This window comes from Vollenhovia emeryi, unplaced genomic scaffold, assembly GCF_000949405.1.
Source record: "Vollenhovia emeryi isolate VEMERY1.0 unplaced genomic scaffold, V.emery_V1.0 DF939383.1, whole genome shotgun sequence".
NCBI classification, from domain to species: Eukaryota; Metazoa; Arthropoda; class Insecta; order Hymenoptera; family Formicidae; genus Vollenhovia; species Vollenhovia emeryi.
Window position 1 is genome coordinate 64,694 of NW_011966983.1, and position 16,364 is coordinate 81,057.

General features: G+C 38.2%; 2 protein-coding genes across 2 annotated transcripts; one reads left to right on the forward strand and one right to left on the reverse strand.

Annotated features, from left to right (window-relative positions):
- Window positions 1–1,145: 1,145 nt before the first annotated feature.
- LOC105558096 (tetraspanin-9) lies at window positions 1,146–8,749 on the forward strand. Its single transcript, XM_012005615.1, has 6 exons — window positions 1,146–1,492; window positions 1,737–1,955; window positions 3,870–4,052; window positions 4,894–5,106; window positions 8,237–8,444; window positions 8,612–8,749. The coding sequence occupies exons 1-6, from the start codon at window positions 1,430–1,432 to the stop codon at window positions 8,668–8,670; spliced, it is 945 nt and encodes a 314-aa protein (XP_011861005.1). The 5' UTR covers window positions 1,146–1,429; the 3' UTR covers window positions 8,671–8,749.
- Window positions 8,750–11,231: 2,482 nt separating this feature from the next.
- On the reverse strand, window positions 11,232–14,012 carry LOC105558097. Its single transcript, XM_012005616.1, has 5 exons — window positions 13,270–14,012; window positions 12,316–12,888; window positions 12,112–12,177; window positions 11,954–12,046; window positions 11,232–11,896 (listed from the first exon to the last, which is right to left on the reverse strand). Exons 1-5 carry the CDS (start codon window positions 13,564–13,566, stop codon window positions 11,855–11,857), a joined length of 1,071 nt encoding a protein of 356 aa, XP_011861006.1. The 5' UTR covers window positions 13,567–14,012; the 3' UTR covers window positions 11,232–11,854.
- Between the last annotated feature and the right edge of the window lie 2,352 nt (window positions 14,013–16,364).

Below are 16,364 nucleotides of genomic sequence, written 5' to 3' on the forward strand. Positions count from 1 at the left end.
CAGCTGAAATTTCGCGCGCTCAGGCACGGCGAAATGACAAGTGATATAAGTGTTCCTATGAATATCGCTCTTTTTATGATGTTATGTTTATTGTATAAATTTACAATATCACTTGTCATTTCGCCGTGCCTGAGCGCGCGAAATTTCAGTCCTATCATTTGTGGAAAAAAATCGCTTCTAATTTAAAAACTATTGTAACCTCGACACTTTTGTATTAGGATTTTCGTCTGGAAATGTTCTAAGGAATCTGTCATTAAGAGGACCTCCGGTGGTTTTAGTACACCCTGTATAAGAGTTTAAAATCTAACGAATCCTATGTGCTTAAAGAGTCATCTGTTCGTGTGTTGTGGGTGCAATGGCATTGGATGTCGAACACATTCGCGATCGCTGACAGACGACAGATGACTCATTAATCAATACCCATGTTTAGTTATACTTTAAACTCTTATATATTTGAAATACTTTATTTAAAAAAATGGAATGCACCTTTATTATTTAACTTTCTACGAACTTTCGTACTGCAATCTTATTATCCTCGAATTTCGAAACACCTTGTATAATATTGTTGTAATATGCAAATGTAATAATCGTAAATAAAACAATTATATATGAGTATATAGAATATTGTTTGATCTAATAATTTTATTTTTTGTCAAAAAAGACAACGCAAAAATAATTTTTCGGATTATTTTAAAATTATTCTTATATAACTGAGATTAGAGAAGAAAAAGAAGACATGGATATATGGACTTAGTTTATAAACAATTATATATTTTATATTATAAGTTTTTATATAACGAATTTTTTACCAAGAGAATTTGAACAAATGACAATTAATATATAACATAACTTCAATATTTAACAATTAATGTGTAACGTAATATTAATATTTGATTGCAATGTTAAATATTACCGATTTACGAATTGAGTGAAAACCATGATGCGAAAGCGCGTCTTCCAAACAGCAGTGGTCATCAGCCATTGTGAGTTCCCCCTACCGTTTAGTGAACCTTCGCCGACTCGATTCGTACACAAACCGATTGGCGGTACAAATGCCCGCGCGCGCGCGTGTGTGCGTATAAATTTTTCGTTCCCCCTCCGGTCTTTTTCCATCCACACCTTTCTACTTCCTTCCGGTTCCGTCCGGTCGGTCGCGCATGAGGGCACGCAAGCGCGCTTACAGACCCCCGATGTTGCCGCGAAGTCCGTCCACCGCACACGGGGGGTTTTCAGTCCGTGAACATACGCGATCGGGTTCGCCTCGAATACCGAAAGTTATAATACACAGTGTAACTCGGCAAATGATTTAATCGCGCGAGTCGAACTATTATGCGGCGCGCCGAGTGCGATTGTCGAGGCTTCATGTGACCGAAAGTCACCCGCTGATTGTTAATTATTTATTAAGAAGCCGAGCATTTAGGGCGCAACGATGGGAATTAGAAGATTAGCCATATCGCGCGCTTTCGTTTGTTGCTCGAATATAATTTTCTTGGTAAGTCACCGGGCATTTGTCTCGGACGCAGCTTCAATTTAACTCTATTTTTAATCAATTAGCGAGGATATTTAAGAATTTACATATAAACATACAAATGAAATATTATATTGAATGTAATAATACTACGACGATGTAAAGTGGTTCGATATCGTCACGCTTTAATGCAACGGGTTTACCTGTTGTAAGCTGTTTAGCAAATCGACGGACTTGTGTAAATTTGCTACTTCTCTCTCCCTTTCAGATGTCGGGTTTCGTGTTGATGTCGCTGGGAGGATTGTTGTTAGCCGACAACGAACGGATTTTATTATCGCGTCTGCTAGGACCTGGTGACATTCATCCCGATCAGCCACTGTTTTATTACCTGGCTTTCGCTATAGTTGCACTAGGATTTCTCATCGCCATCACCGGACTTTTCGGATGCTGGGCGGCTTGTCTCTTTAATCGCTGCATCACGATCTCCGTAAGATTTACGTTTAAATATTTTAAATATTTTAATAAGTTCATTTATGCGTTTGCAATACTTTAAGAGTAGTTAACGTTTAAAATAACTTTTGAGAACAACGTGCATTCTTTTCATGTATCATACAGGCATTTAATTAAAGTGAAATTAATGTCTGAAACATTATCAAACTTTTTGTCAGATTCTCAGTTTGTGACTGCACTGAAAAAAAGACTTGGTTATAATAACACAGGCCTACAAGATTTTCCCCACCGAGATCTAAGGGTGTTTCTCTATGTAATTTTTTGCGCTGAATCCAAATCTGGCCGCAGAATTTGTCTAGCACGTCAGGATTTTGAGATATTCTAATTTAAAAGTGCTAAAAAGGCCATTTTTTGACATTTTCAAATGGAAATAAGTTCGAAACGCGATGATACTCGTTAATTTAGTCAACAGATTCGGATTTCTCATGACAAAATCTACGGAAATGCATATACGCGGTTTTCGAAATGGTGTAATATAATTACAACTGTAAGACACTTAATATTAACAAATTCCATTTTCTTTGGTACCTACCTAAGCACCGAACGTTTCTCAGACCAATTTCTTCAGAACTTTGTATCAAAGGGTTTTTCGGGTCACTGATTAAGATTTTAAAGTTAGAATTTGTATTTTCAACATGGCTGATCAAATATGGCGGCCCAAAAATTAAAAAATCGTTACAATTCTCTCAAAATCCTGACGTGCTAGACAAATTCTGCGGCCAGATTTGGATTCAGCGCTAAAAATTACATAGAGAAACACCCTTAAATCTCGGTGGGGATTCAAAAGTGTCATTTTTGTAGGCCTGTGTAATCCAAGTTTGGTTAATATGTTACCTAGATCTATGGTGAAATAATTTCAACTAAACGCACAGGTTATTATGACGATATAAATTGGTTAAAACGTTGCAGAATTCGGTTGGCTTAACTAAATGCAAAATTTACTCTTTCCAAATGTTTATAATTATTACCAAACGTTTCGCTATTTCTATCAAATTCGGTAATAATGACCGAATTTTTCAAAAAATGTACCACTATACATATGCATCTCAGGTTTACTTGGAACTTTTTTTCTGCGTGCATATGACTTAATAAACATAGAAATCGTTCGCACACGCCATAATGTCGGTCCCTCCTTCGTATTTAACTAGGAAAGAATTACCGCTCGTTTAAATTAGAGTCTTTGTTTATCGCGTATCGCAAGTACGACGCATGTTTGAATACGTCGATCAGTTGCGTCTCATCAGCCACGTTCTCCCGTAAATCGACCACAGTGTTGTTGCGCGTCCAGCCTGTCTGAAACGCCAGATTTCCTACTTCGGGTTCGGTCATGCATCGCCCGGAAACGGATCTGCTTGTATGCAGACACGCGCGTAAATAAAAGGAGGGCGCGTCCGAGCGCCGCGTAAAAACACTAATTATTCGCTCGTGTGGCTCGAACGAATGAGAGTCGGTTCGCCGGAGAAATAAATGCCACCATTTTATCCATTTTTAATACTATTTAAACTATCAGTTGCAATTAGCATATCAAATTGGATATATACGGCGATGTTAAGACATTTTTTTAATTATAATTATAAAAATGCCGAAGGTCGTGTATTGTTAAAACAGCTTTTACACACAGTTGAAATATGACAAAATGATTAATATTTTCTATTACCTGTAAGATTGAAATTTTCAATTTTCTTTTTATAGAAAAGCAACGTTTTTTTAATAATCAAGCATTGATTATTAAAATCAAATTATTAAATTTTTTAATATTGTGCGGTATATAATTTTTGTATTATAATCCGTAAAAGATATATAAAACGTTTAAAATGGATGCAGGTTGTAACGCGCAAAATTGCGAATGTAGCTCAGCTTGGGATCGATCTTCTGATTTCGTGTTTTCCAGTACCTTTTAACAATAATATTGTTGCTCTTCGGCGAATGCACCGTGTGCATCATCGCTGTTTTCTGGCCTCATGTACTGGGGATCGACGTAAGACCGGCGCGTCTGATACGCGCTCTGCAGCGCAGTTATGCTGTACCTGGACGCGAGCAATTCACAGCTGCCCTCGATCTTGCACAAACAACAGTAAGTTTGCCTATTATTTATCAAAAATTTAAAAGCAAAGATATAATATGTATATATTACCTAGTAAAAATATTTTACCAAAAATACATGAAATTTTGATGAAGTGCATTTGAAAATATCTCTCAATTAATTCTATTTTATTATCATCTCAATATTTCAGTGTTTCTTTTTTTTAAGTAACACAGTTTTTAATAAAACTCAGCAAATTTTATATCTATTATTTAATAATTTTGTCATTATTTTTCAACAATGTGCTTTAATTTTCCTTACATTTGACAATATTGAATTTTTATATAAAATTTTATAAGAAAAATTAAAATTTATTTTGTGAGATACATTTAGTAATTTTCCAATAACTTTCATTTCACTTTTTACATCGATTTTATCAGCAAATATTTTCATTAGGGTTGGTGTACACTTTTATAACGTTATATTATATTTAAATATTCAAGATCATTGTAATTAAATTACAGAAGTAATTAAATTACAGGAGAATTCTAACGTTATATTATATTTAAATATTCAAGATCATTGTAATTAAATTACAGGAGTCTGTATGTAAAAGTTTTTAGACAAATTAATATTATGAATAATGTGACTAGTAAAATTATATATCAAGTTATTTCATTCTGTGTTATTTTATTATATATGTCATGCAAAAAGTGAGTCTTCGTGTTTCGTATTTAGAAAGATTACAAAATATGCAAGAGCGAAAAGAGAAAAAGGTATAGAAAGGTCATTATTATAAGCACTTGCCGAGTGAATGGCGCGTGTATTTTACTGTACAATGGAATCAAACGAGAAAATGTACTCATGTCGTTGTCGTTGTGACCACTTACAGTTCGCCTGTTGCGGGATAAACGGAAGCAGCAATTACGGCACGTCGTGGTGGCGACTGCAGGAAGTCGGCCGCAGAGAATTAGTGATACCTCTCAGTTGCTGCACCCTGAATAACGCCAACGAGACGGGATCCTTCCTCAACCCCGAGCCTGCCAATCTCACTCTCTGCCAGGCTCTGAACCCTGCCGAACATCAATACGCCCGGCACACTGCGGTATGCGCGATAATGAGGAAGTTATTACCCCCTTGCCGTGCGGGCGCGAGATGAACTTTCCGAATCGACTCGCATTAAAGATAAATGTGGGGATCTACGTGCCGAATACGGGACCAAATAGGGTAGTGGCACCAAATATCGCCTACCCATACAGCACAGATGGTTGCAGTTACATTGCAGAAACGTTGCAATCTTGCAGAGACATTGCAGGGATATAAAATTGCAAACTTTCGATAGCAATATTGCAGCAATGTTTCAAAAATAATAAAAATACTATATTTTCTATTTAAAAAATTTTTCTAATTACGAGAATTTTATAATGTTATTTTCGTTGATACCAATAATGCGCGAATTCTTAAGTACTTGATCAGTGCGGTGTTGCTCGCAATCTCCATATATTGCGAAGCGACATCATCTCCTTAGGTTGCTTCGCAATAGCGTGCTGTGTATTGACAAAGGCCCGGATGCATATGTAATTAGTAAATTCTCTGCTTATGTACAACAACAACAAATTATTCCAAAAATATTACACTGCAACATTGCTATAACGTTGCACTGCAATCTCTCCGAGGGCGGACATTTCAACGTTGCTGCAATCCTCCAGAAACGTTGCAGCAATGTTGCGCAACGTTGCTGCAATATTGCAATCTTGCAATGTCACAATTAAACGTCAAAACGCAATGTCAGTTAAGTATTAACAATTAATTTAATATTAAGCTCGCAAGTAGGCCATATTTGGAACGCGTTTCAAAAAATGGCACTTTCTATTTCGTTACAAAATTTGCAAAAAAAAAACTAAGTTAGCAACCACTTGCAACATTTTCCAGTTGGTGACAAATAAAGTGATGTCTGTCTGTCATTTTAAGCTGTATCAGAACTTTTTTCGACGATTTTTGTGGCCACAGGGATCAAAAATAGTCAGGGTAGGCGATATTTGGTGCCACTACCTTACGTTTTCAACGTGGAACATCGACGTGTGACTGAAGCGATCATTTGCACGAGGTTGCATCGCACTATTCTCGTTTCATGAGACCAAAGATCGGTTTTATTACAGTCGCGAACATCCCCTTTTGCGTGAGTGCAAATAATGTCGCGAAATGATATTTGAGGAGGACGCAAGCTCTAGTTACGTTTCGAAAATTATCAATTTGCCTCTATGCGCGGCCGCGGGATTCAACGCGCCGAGTTTTCGCGCTTCGTCCGAAAGTTCGCGATAAAACCGGCATGACCTCGTATACGAATACTGGGAAAAAGATGTCGTGCGTCGATTAATGGCTTTTGTTTCGGTGGAGACGTAACAATGTTGCAAGAGCAATTTATCAGAATGCGGGCAGCCGGCAATGATGTTACTTTACGGTTGCATTTTCGTAGAATTGACCGAGAGATAATAGAATCTTATTGAAATTTGCGCAGTTGCTCGATTAGATATAAATATAAAAACAATTATGATGAGGTCGAAGGTGACAGAAATACAGGGTGTACTATAACCACCGGATATCCTCTTTTAATCAGAAATTCTTTAGAAAATTTCAAGACGAAAATTCTAATACAAAGATGTCGAGGCTATAATAGTTTTTAAATAATAAGGGATTATATTTCACAAATGATGGGCCTGAGATTTCGCGCTCAGGTACGACGACAAGACAGTTATATCTTGTCTTAATAAATTTATAGTTTTATAAATATTGTGCGATGTGTAGCGCTTCTGCACGAGAAAAGTGGTACAGTAATAGTTGTGACACTGTTTTAATGAGTTTAGGAATGCGCGTTTAGATTCAGTTTTATGAGGAAAATTTTACTTGAGAAATAAATCGAAAACGCTCAAAATAGTTTCGAAATGGCCATCGAGTAGAATATTCCTCGGAGAAGAAGATTTCGGAACGTTACCCTGAATCTAAATGTACGTTCCTAAACTCATTAAACAAAAGTGTCGCAACCATTCTGTCCATCACTGTACAGTGCATTTAGATTCAGGGTTACGTTCCAAAATCTTCTTCTCCGAGGAATATTTTACTCGACGGCCATTCTGAAACCATTTCAAACGTTTCCGATCTATTTCTCGAGTAAAATTTTTCTCGGAAAATTTTTTTTAAAACGTAAACCAGAATCTGAATGCGCGCTCCTAAACTCATTTTAAAAAGTGTCGCAACCATTCTGTCCATCACTGTACAAGTAAAAAGTACGTATTTTTACGTTTTTATAATTTTTTAACTTGGAAAATGTATGTAGTACTTTTATCCAGAATAGCATCATAAGTGTAGTTATAAAAATTTCAATCAAAAAAGACTAATACAAAAATGGTATTTTGTTAAAAAATAGCGACGGTAAAAAAAGGAACGTTCAGAAGAAAAATACATTTTCATACTACGACGAAAGATCTGTGTACGATCTGCAAGCAGATTAAAGGGTTAAAATTATTCTCAAAATGATTACTTTGAACTCGTGTCACTTTTCTCGTGCAGGAACAATATAGTAGTAAAATTGTTAGTCTCGATAACGTATGCGACCCGCGCTTCCCGAACGAAAATTTACTGAAAAACCAATAGAGAAAGCGTCACGCTCTAATAACTTCGTAGAATGTTTTAAATCGCATGTTTCTTCAAACACGAGCGAATTTGTCACTGGTCAATAACGTTCCAGCAACAAAAGCCAAGCTGATAAATCTTAGACTAATAATATTTTGATCTCCCTAGCGGAAAAATTTTTTATAAATAACTACAAAAAATTGACTTAAAATAGAAATTTGTTGAAACATTTACTATATTTTTTGTAAAAATATCTACGAAATAGTACCATAAGTTACAACGTTTTCAAATCAAGAAATTATTGCAAGTGGTATTTCATGAAAATGTACAATTTTGTAAAAATTAGTACAAAACTTTACCCGTTTAAAAAATTTGAGAAACATCAAGATCTTAAAGAATTAAAACATCTGCTTACTTGTAGAATATTACAAAAGTTGACAAAAGTGTTCCAATTCTAGCATTTACATGTTGACTTTTATAAAACTTTTTCAATTTACGTAGAATCTCTTAGATTTTGACAGTTGTATTTAATTTTTTCGTAGAATTTTGTAGAATTATTTTCGGCAAGTCATATACCATATACAATTTATTCATGTTACGTCCAGGGCTGTCTTGAACACATCGAGAAGTGGACGCAAGATCAGGCTTTGATCTTGCTGGCTATCGTATTAGCAGTCATGTTCGTCGAAGTCACGGCGCTTCTCAGCATACTTCTCGCTTGCTCCCGAGGGAACAGGAGAAGCAAATCGCAGGCATCGACTTTCACCTCCACGCAGACTTTAAGCCCATTCACCGAGAGCGATCACGACTTTAGTAAGAAGCTGCTCTTAAACTGCAATTTTAGTCGCGCGACTTGGAAAACATCCTCGAGTGCGCTTAACTCTGTGCCGAGAGGAATGTTCCTGTCGTTCTTTAATATTCCCGAAATTATTACCATCTCTCGGTCAATCTGATCGTGTCCCAATTTGCCCGGTTTGCAGGTATAGGCATCGAGAATAGGATGCATACGGCCGGAACGACGTTCGGTGCCAAATCATGAAGATGGCTGGAGGGCAGCGAAGGACGGACAGCAATCGACGTCAAGGACGCGAGTAAGCGAGAAACGTGCGACGATACCAAGTACAGCGTGTTGGCAACGAGCGGGAAGGGCATAATCGAGGAATGGCGAAATCCTCCCAAATACTCCGAAGATTTGCTACGAAGCGATCAAACGTACGAGGAGCGAGCGGTCGACGTTGTGATCGACAAGCCTGCGGATCTTTCTAAGAGACATCCACGGTGCGCGTCGTTGCCGAAGGTAGCGCGCGAAGACACGGGCAGAAATAACAGCGATGACAAGTTGATTAAGATCAAAAGGCCGCAAGGTGGTGGCACAGTTAGGAGCATCCCCATTAAAGATTATCAGGCGTCGATCGCGCATAACATCGGTACGTTAAGACGATCCGTGGCGCCTCAGTCTCAATTCGAGTCGCTGGTCTCCGAACCCGAGAGAAGCGTGTACGTGCCGTTAAGGAAAAGAGTTCCTATCGTTAGCGACTCGCATCACCGGTCCGCGTCGCAAACAACGTGCGTCGTCGCGCAAACCGTGGAGGCGGACAGAGCTCGCAGGAGATCCTGCTGCTTTTGCGACAGTCAGCACGAACCGCGCGGTTTCTATTGCGCCCACGCCAATTCGAGCAAGCACGTCGAAAACATTAGATACTCGAACGAAACCGAGGACCGACGATCGCAAGACGGTTCCGACGTAGACGAGTACTTCCACAGGAGCACGCGAGATTCGCGTGGGAGATTCAGCACCTCGGTTGACCACCGGGTTTCGCGGCGTACGCGCGAGTCTTCGGGAAACGCGGGAACGGCGATCGGTACGAAGAACGAGAAAGCGAGAGCGGAAGAGGAGGCGCAGGCGGTGCAGTTAGCGAAAGGTCACGTTGGCGAGAAAATATCGGCTTACGAGCAGAACGCTCGACGCAGCTTGCGCAGCGCCAGCCCCAAGTATCGAACGCTCTTCGAGGTAAGGGGACACCGTACCATCGGGGTGCCGTTGGTGGGTATGCATAACGCTTGTGGCTTACCCGTCGTGGCTTCCTGGCACGATCACGAGCTCCTGGACTCTCTGCGGATCAGCCGCAGGATCGCGGCCACTGCGGGACCCATTTACAAGGGTCCTCGCACGATCCCGCACGTGCGACGTCGGACACAGCCGAAAAGGAGGGCGCCGCAACCGGATCGTGGAACGGTCCATCCGAGGGAGGTCGATCGCAGTGTTAAAAGATCGACGAACAAATCAGCGGGGTATTTGGACGCTACTGAAGGCAGCAAGTCCAGGAGAAAGCATTGTCGCTCTTCAGTCACCGTGACGAAAGTGGGATCGCTGTCCTCGAAAAATTCCTTCAAGAGGATGCCTAGAAGATACGGGATTAAAGCGAGTTCGCTGGTGGACACCTTTGGCAGGAGGTCGGTTAAAGGAGGAAGCGCGAAACGGACAACTCTATATGCGAAGGACGACGGCGAGGAACCGGTACAAGTCCTCAAGAGCTTATGCTTAAATCCTCTGGCGCGCGCCAATCCAGAAACGGACATGATGTGGTGAAACTCGTAAATTGACGTGTCTGCTTATTTGCTCTTCTCGATTAATGCATTTATATATTATTAAGCCATTTAAGATGAAGGAGTTAAGTACGAATGCAAGCGCTATATTGTTTGCTTAATTATTTAATGTTAAATTGGACACAGAGAGAATAGCAAGGTATAAAACAAGCTTTTCATTTATCGACATTTTCATCAATTATCTCTTGTATGCTTCTATTTTTAGTATATTGGTACTAGAGATGTGCGAGCTATTCGAATACGAATTGAATCGAATAGAATCGAGCGAGATTCGGCTCGATTCGAATTTGAATTTCTATGATTCGAAACTTTCAAGCCTAAATGGTTTGGATATAAATTATATATATGCCCAGGGACAATGACTCGTCAATCGATATCAAATCGACATCGACAAATTTATGTCGAATCGACGTCGAATTTGACAGGGTCGACGTCGATCCGACATCGTTTCGACGAACCATTTCTCACTGGGTTGTCAACCTTCCCACACAGCACAGAAAGATTGCAGAAATGTTACATTGCAAGATTGCAACATTGCTGCAACGTTTCTGGAGGATTGCAGTAACGTTGAAATGTTCGCCCTCGGAAAGATTGCAGTGCAACATTATAGCAATGTTGCAGTGCAATGTTTTTGGAATAATTTGTTGTTGTTGTACATAAGCAGAGAATTTACTAATTACATATGCATCCGGGACTTTTTCAATACACAGCAAGCTATTGCGAAGCAACCTAAGGAGATTATGTCGCTTCGCAATAGATGGAGATTGCGAGCAACACCGCACTGATCAAGTACTTAATAATTCGCGCATTATTGGTATCAACAAAAATAACATTATAAAATTCTCGTAATTAGAAAAATTTTTTAAATAAAAATATAGTATTTTTATTATTTTTGAAACATTGCTGCAATATTGCTATCGAAAGTTTGCAATTTTATATCCCTGCAATGTCTCTGCAAGATTGCACTGCAATCTGCAAGATTGCAACGTTTCTGCAATGTAACTGCAACCATCTGTGCTGTATAGGATAGTATCGATAATAAAATTAACTTTATTATTTCGCTTTAATTAACTATGCACATACATGTAATTCGATAATGTTATTGGATACTTTAGTGGATACTATATTAGAATATTTTAATAATTTCACCATGACTTTTTGCCTAATTGTTTCAGTTACTGTGACATCAACTAAAGTATATGTTATTAGTTTTATATTAAATATTGGATCGTATTCTTCATCTCGAAACGAATACATAACACGACTACATATTATGTAGTCCATATTTTTTGCATCAAAATAATTTCTTCTTATCTACGTGTTGAAATTTAATCTATAATAATAATTACATTTTAACGATTCTATTCGCTTCGATTCAATTCGACATAAAAAAAATTTTTGACTCGCGCGTCTCTAATTGGTACGAATGAATTAATTACACTGTGTGACTTGTAAATACATATTACATATTATCGATATTTTATACTTAAAGTTTCATAATAAATCCTTTGCTGCCCTCATTAAGGTAACATGGTATTATCTTCATCACATGTTATGTGTCATAATATTTGTATTTTCTTTCGCGATGTTATTTTTCTGAATTCTTGTTACATAATTTATACTATTAAAGTTAGGTACGTCAGTACCGCAGTGGCGATCTGAAACACAATGGACATTATTGCTTAGTAACGATATTGAGAATAAACTCATCTTACCGGAAGGAATATCGTCATATCCAGTGGAAAGAATTCCGCGGCTGTGAAAGAATATCTCCTGTGATAAAAATATAGCAACATCTCGATTTTGTCCTGAAACCAATTGCTTGGTTAAAATAAATTATCTACAATCCGACTGAGAAAAATGAAGAACTTACCATGCGGCACTTTCTGTTCGAAAAGGATAAACCATATTTTATCACGCGCTCTTCAACGCGATTCGCCTGAAATTATAGTAATAATTTATTTTTATATATAATTTGTTCATCTACTTTTAAAAAGATATCGAATAGTCAAACATTTTCATTAATACAGGAAGTGCTCTTAGGTAAATAATGTCACAATAAAACTGTCGGTTTTACCTCATAGGTCGTAAAGTGATACATTGCAACCAAATAAATAGTTTGAAATAGCAAGTCCATTGCCGCTGCAAGATTGTCTTGTATACTGTTGCCCCCCTGCAAATCTTTTATGAACAGGTATATAATCCAAACAAGTTCTAGCAGTATTGACAGAAAGGTGAACAAAGTGCCTATCCCATATAATGCGTTTATCAGTTTGGAACTATCGAGAAGCACGCCGTGCAAATAGCGTACGTCGTAAACTGTGATCTCATCCTGCGTCCCGGTCACCGGTAACTCCGAAACGTGAGGGACTATCGTCTCGTTCAAATGACGAAAACGTTGGCGTATCAGATCGAGAAATATGCACGTTATTAAGACGCAATAGGTGCCACAGATGGTAAGAGCTGTATTTTGCACCATGGTTAGTATCCCCATCATTTCTTTCGATACATCTTTAATGTCGTAATAAAATTTCCACCCTATTGTGACGAGCGTGTATATGAAGAACACGTACGAGAATACATGTTTGTCTCTTCTTTGATGCCCCAGTGCTATCGCCTGTTCGTCATACGTCACAAGTTTGTCGGACAACTGCACCGATCACATGCAAAACACGACGTGACAGTTTATCACAATTTAAATTTGCGTAACATTTATTTTATAAATCCTATGATATATCTTAAAGAAATCTTCATTTTTATGACATGTATTTTTCTAGTACTAGTAAAATGTATATCAATTGTAAGTATTATAATTTCTCTCTCTCTCTCTCTCTCTCTCTCTCTCTCTCTCTCTCTCTCTCTCTCTCTCTCTCTCTCTCTCTCTCTCTCCAAAATAATAAAAATAAAATCCTTTCAAGTGCCGTGTTGTCCCATAATTACATGATTTTCAGGATAAATTTTAAGAGAAAATTCTCTCTGTATATGTAGTAGACTTTTGGCAGTATATGTATAAGATTAAAAATGCATTTACCTTAACGAAATGTTCGCTCCAAAAGATTGCCACAAAACTATAAGGAAGTATGGAGAAAAAATACGCACTAGACCGCAAGATAGTTAGGAGAAAGTAATTTCTATCTTTTTCAGGCGATGCGATGCACATCTCATAATAAAACATACTCATGTATAAACAATGAAACAAGACCCACATTGTACAAAACCTACGACTCCAAGCACTGCTTGATTTCAATCGGCCGTTCATCAATTTACACGAAAATATACCTAATGCTTTGTTGAATGTCATTAAGAATTTCAGATTTCGGAAGGGCATTTTTGGATCAATTTGATATTGATGTTTGTCAAGCTAACTGCTTTCGATAAATTATGTTTGAAAAAAGTATCTTTGCTAAATATATTTTTAAATAACTTCATTGAACGAGGCTAGTCGAGTTGAAAAATGACCGAACAATCACCATCACCTCATGCGACTGACAATGAGTTTTACATAGACATTGTCGACTTTGATATTTATTCATTTTCATACCGTCAAAGCACATTGTGCTGCCGCACATGCATACTTTCTGATACATTCAGTCTGATAAAAGACGGAGATTAAGATTGTGACAAAGCGTTAACACAATCGTAATAATGGCCATCGAATCATACATACGTATATGTATACATATATAATATACTGTACATAACGTTCTATTTGCGGCACATCAACTAATAAAAAATGAGGATGGCAGTCGTCTACCTAAATATACAGGGTGGTCTAAAAGTCCCGGAACGGTTGAATATCCCGAGAAATTGTGGGTGGATCAGAAAACGGAAAAATACGTATTTCCTATTTTTGAAAGAGCTATCGAATGATACCAAAATTGACTCCCACCCCCACCCCTGTGGGTGGAGCGGGGGACAACTTTAAAATCTAAAATGGGAACCCCCACTTTTTATAACAGATTCGCATTCCACGTTAAAAAGTACGTAAGTTTTGTCTGAAACATTTTTTATTTGCCTAATACTTTTTGAGATATTCAAGAGAAAATTTATAACTTTTTCAATGTTTAGCTTATGATATCTCGTTAATTATTTGTCAGAGGGAAAAGTAGTACAGGACTTTTTTACCTGATTTGATCTCAGGAATATGCTGTTGCAATAGTGCTCCAATTATGTAAAATTTTTGTGTATTGTACCATCTACCAAATTTACTTACATCAAAATTTTCAATACTTAGAGCACTATTGCGACAGCATATTCCTGAGACCAAATCAAGTAAAAAAGTCCTGTACTACTTTTCCCTCTGACAAACAGTTATCGAAATATCATAAGCTAAACATTGAAAAAGTTATAAATATTCTCTTGAACATCTCAAAAAGTATTAGGCAAATAAAAAAATGTTTCAGACAAAACTTACGTACTTTTTAACGTGAAATGCGAATCTGTTATAAAAAGTGGGGGTTCCCATTTTAGATTTTAAAGTTGTCCCCCGCCCCACCCGCAGGGGTGGGGGTGGGGGTCAATTTTGGTATCATTCGATAGCTCTTTCAAAAATAGGAAATACGTATTTTTCCGTTTTCCGATCCACCCACAATTTCTCGGGATATTCAACCGTTCCGGGACTTTTAGACCACCCTGTATGTTACGGCTTCTGTTCCACATCGTCGAATCACGCAATGCTGGTGTCAACGTCGATAAAGTCGATAGAATTGTGCTTTCGTTTGTTCGGAATTTATGTTAACGAAATACTATTAACTCGTCGGTTATGTTGTAGGCTTATAATTAAACATATTACCATGGTTGGGAAGTAACGCGTTACTTGTACAGTGATTACAATACTGTGAAGTACTGTACGTAAATTTCTGTACGTGAAGTTGCTTCACGTTGAAGTCAACATATATTACGTTGCTTATTATTACATCGGATTAATTGACACATTCATCTTTGCATTGCAATATCTCCACTCATGGGGCATGTAGGAGAAAAATAAAAACACTCTAATTATGCAAATCAAACCCAAGCTGTCGATTGAGCACACTTAGAAGTTCATCGGAACAGCCATTGTTGAAATCCGAAAATCTCACGGCCTGTCAACTCGCGTACTCGCGTAAGTTACACGGTCGGTGTCGCGCGCGGGGTTTCTAGCTACGCTTATACTTGGCGCGAGACACTACCGTGTCTCGTGATTTGAGATAATATTCTTCTTTTTGGAGGTCATATTAAAGTATCAAATGAGATTATTATGATTTTTCCAAAATGACTTTTAAGTGATATCATAATGATGTCATTATGAATTTAATGTTCTACCTGCCCAAGGAGAAATAAAAAGTTAATATGACGTCAGTTTAATGTCATATTGACCAAAATATGACGTAAATTTGGTCAATGTGAAATCAAATTGACATCATCTTGATTTTTATTTCTCCTTGGGCTGGAAAGGTACGCCGCACCTGAAGCTGAGCGCCGCGTGCTTGGTTATAGTTACGGTCAAGTGATTCGAGTAGGGGACAATAGGTGATGACTCCCGAAAATCGGCCGAAACATGCAAATTCTGGACAGCTCTGTGACCTAAATTAAAATTAATCGCACGTTACAGTATATGAGATTCAATGTTAATTTCGGTTATGAAGCAATCTACGATTTGCATATTTTGGCCGATTTTCAGGAGTCACCTCCGGTTGCCCCCTACTCGAATCACTTGACCGTAACTGGAACCAAGCGCGTGGCGCTCAGCTTCAGGTACGGCCTACCTATGTAGGTAGGTCTAAAAACAGACGCCAAATATAAGCGTCATCCAATCAAGAATTATATAATTTAATCACGAGACACGGTAGTGTCTCGCGCCAAGTGTAAGCGTAGCTAGTACACGCGTGCGAGACCGACCGTGTAAGTTTACGCGAGTACACGAGTTGACGGGCCCTCAGATTTTCGGATCTCAACAACGGCTGATCCGACGAAATTGAGACTGCGCTTAATCGATAGCTTGGGTACGATTTGCATAATAAAAGTGTTTTTACTTTTCTCCTACGTGCTCCAGGAGTGGAGGTATTGCAATGCAAAAGTCAGATTTGTTAAATTTTGGATTAAGAAACGTCTTTGTCGTCTTCGTCCCGGTCGTCTTCGTCCTGG

Bases quoted from the DNA above. Each gene is read 5' to 3' on its own strand.
- LOC105558096 (XM_012005615.1), top strand. From the start codon at position 1,430: ATGGGAATTAGAAGATTAGCCATATCGCGCGCTTTCGTTTGTTGCTCG. The intron at 1,956-3,869 runs GTAAGATTTACG...CGTGTTTTCCAG, and splicing joins ATCGCTGCATCACGATCTCC to TACCTTTTAACAATAATATT. The intron at 4,053-4,893 runs GTAAGTTTGCCT...GACCACTTACAG, and splicing joins TCGATCTTGCACAAACAACA to TTCGCCTGTTGCGGGATAAA.
- LOC105558097 (XM_012005616.1), bottom strand. From the start codon at position 13,566: ATGCCCTTCCGAAATCTGAAATTCTTAATGACATTCAACAAAGCATTA. The intron at 12,889-13,269 runs GTAAATGCATTT...TGATCGGTGCAG, and splicing joins GGAGCGAACATTTCGTTAAG to TTGTCCGACAAACTTGTGAC. The intron at 11,897-11,953 runs GTAAGATGAGTT...ATTGTGTTTCAG, and splicing joins ATATGACGATATTCCTTCCG to ATCGCCACTGCGGTACTGAC.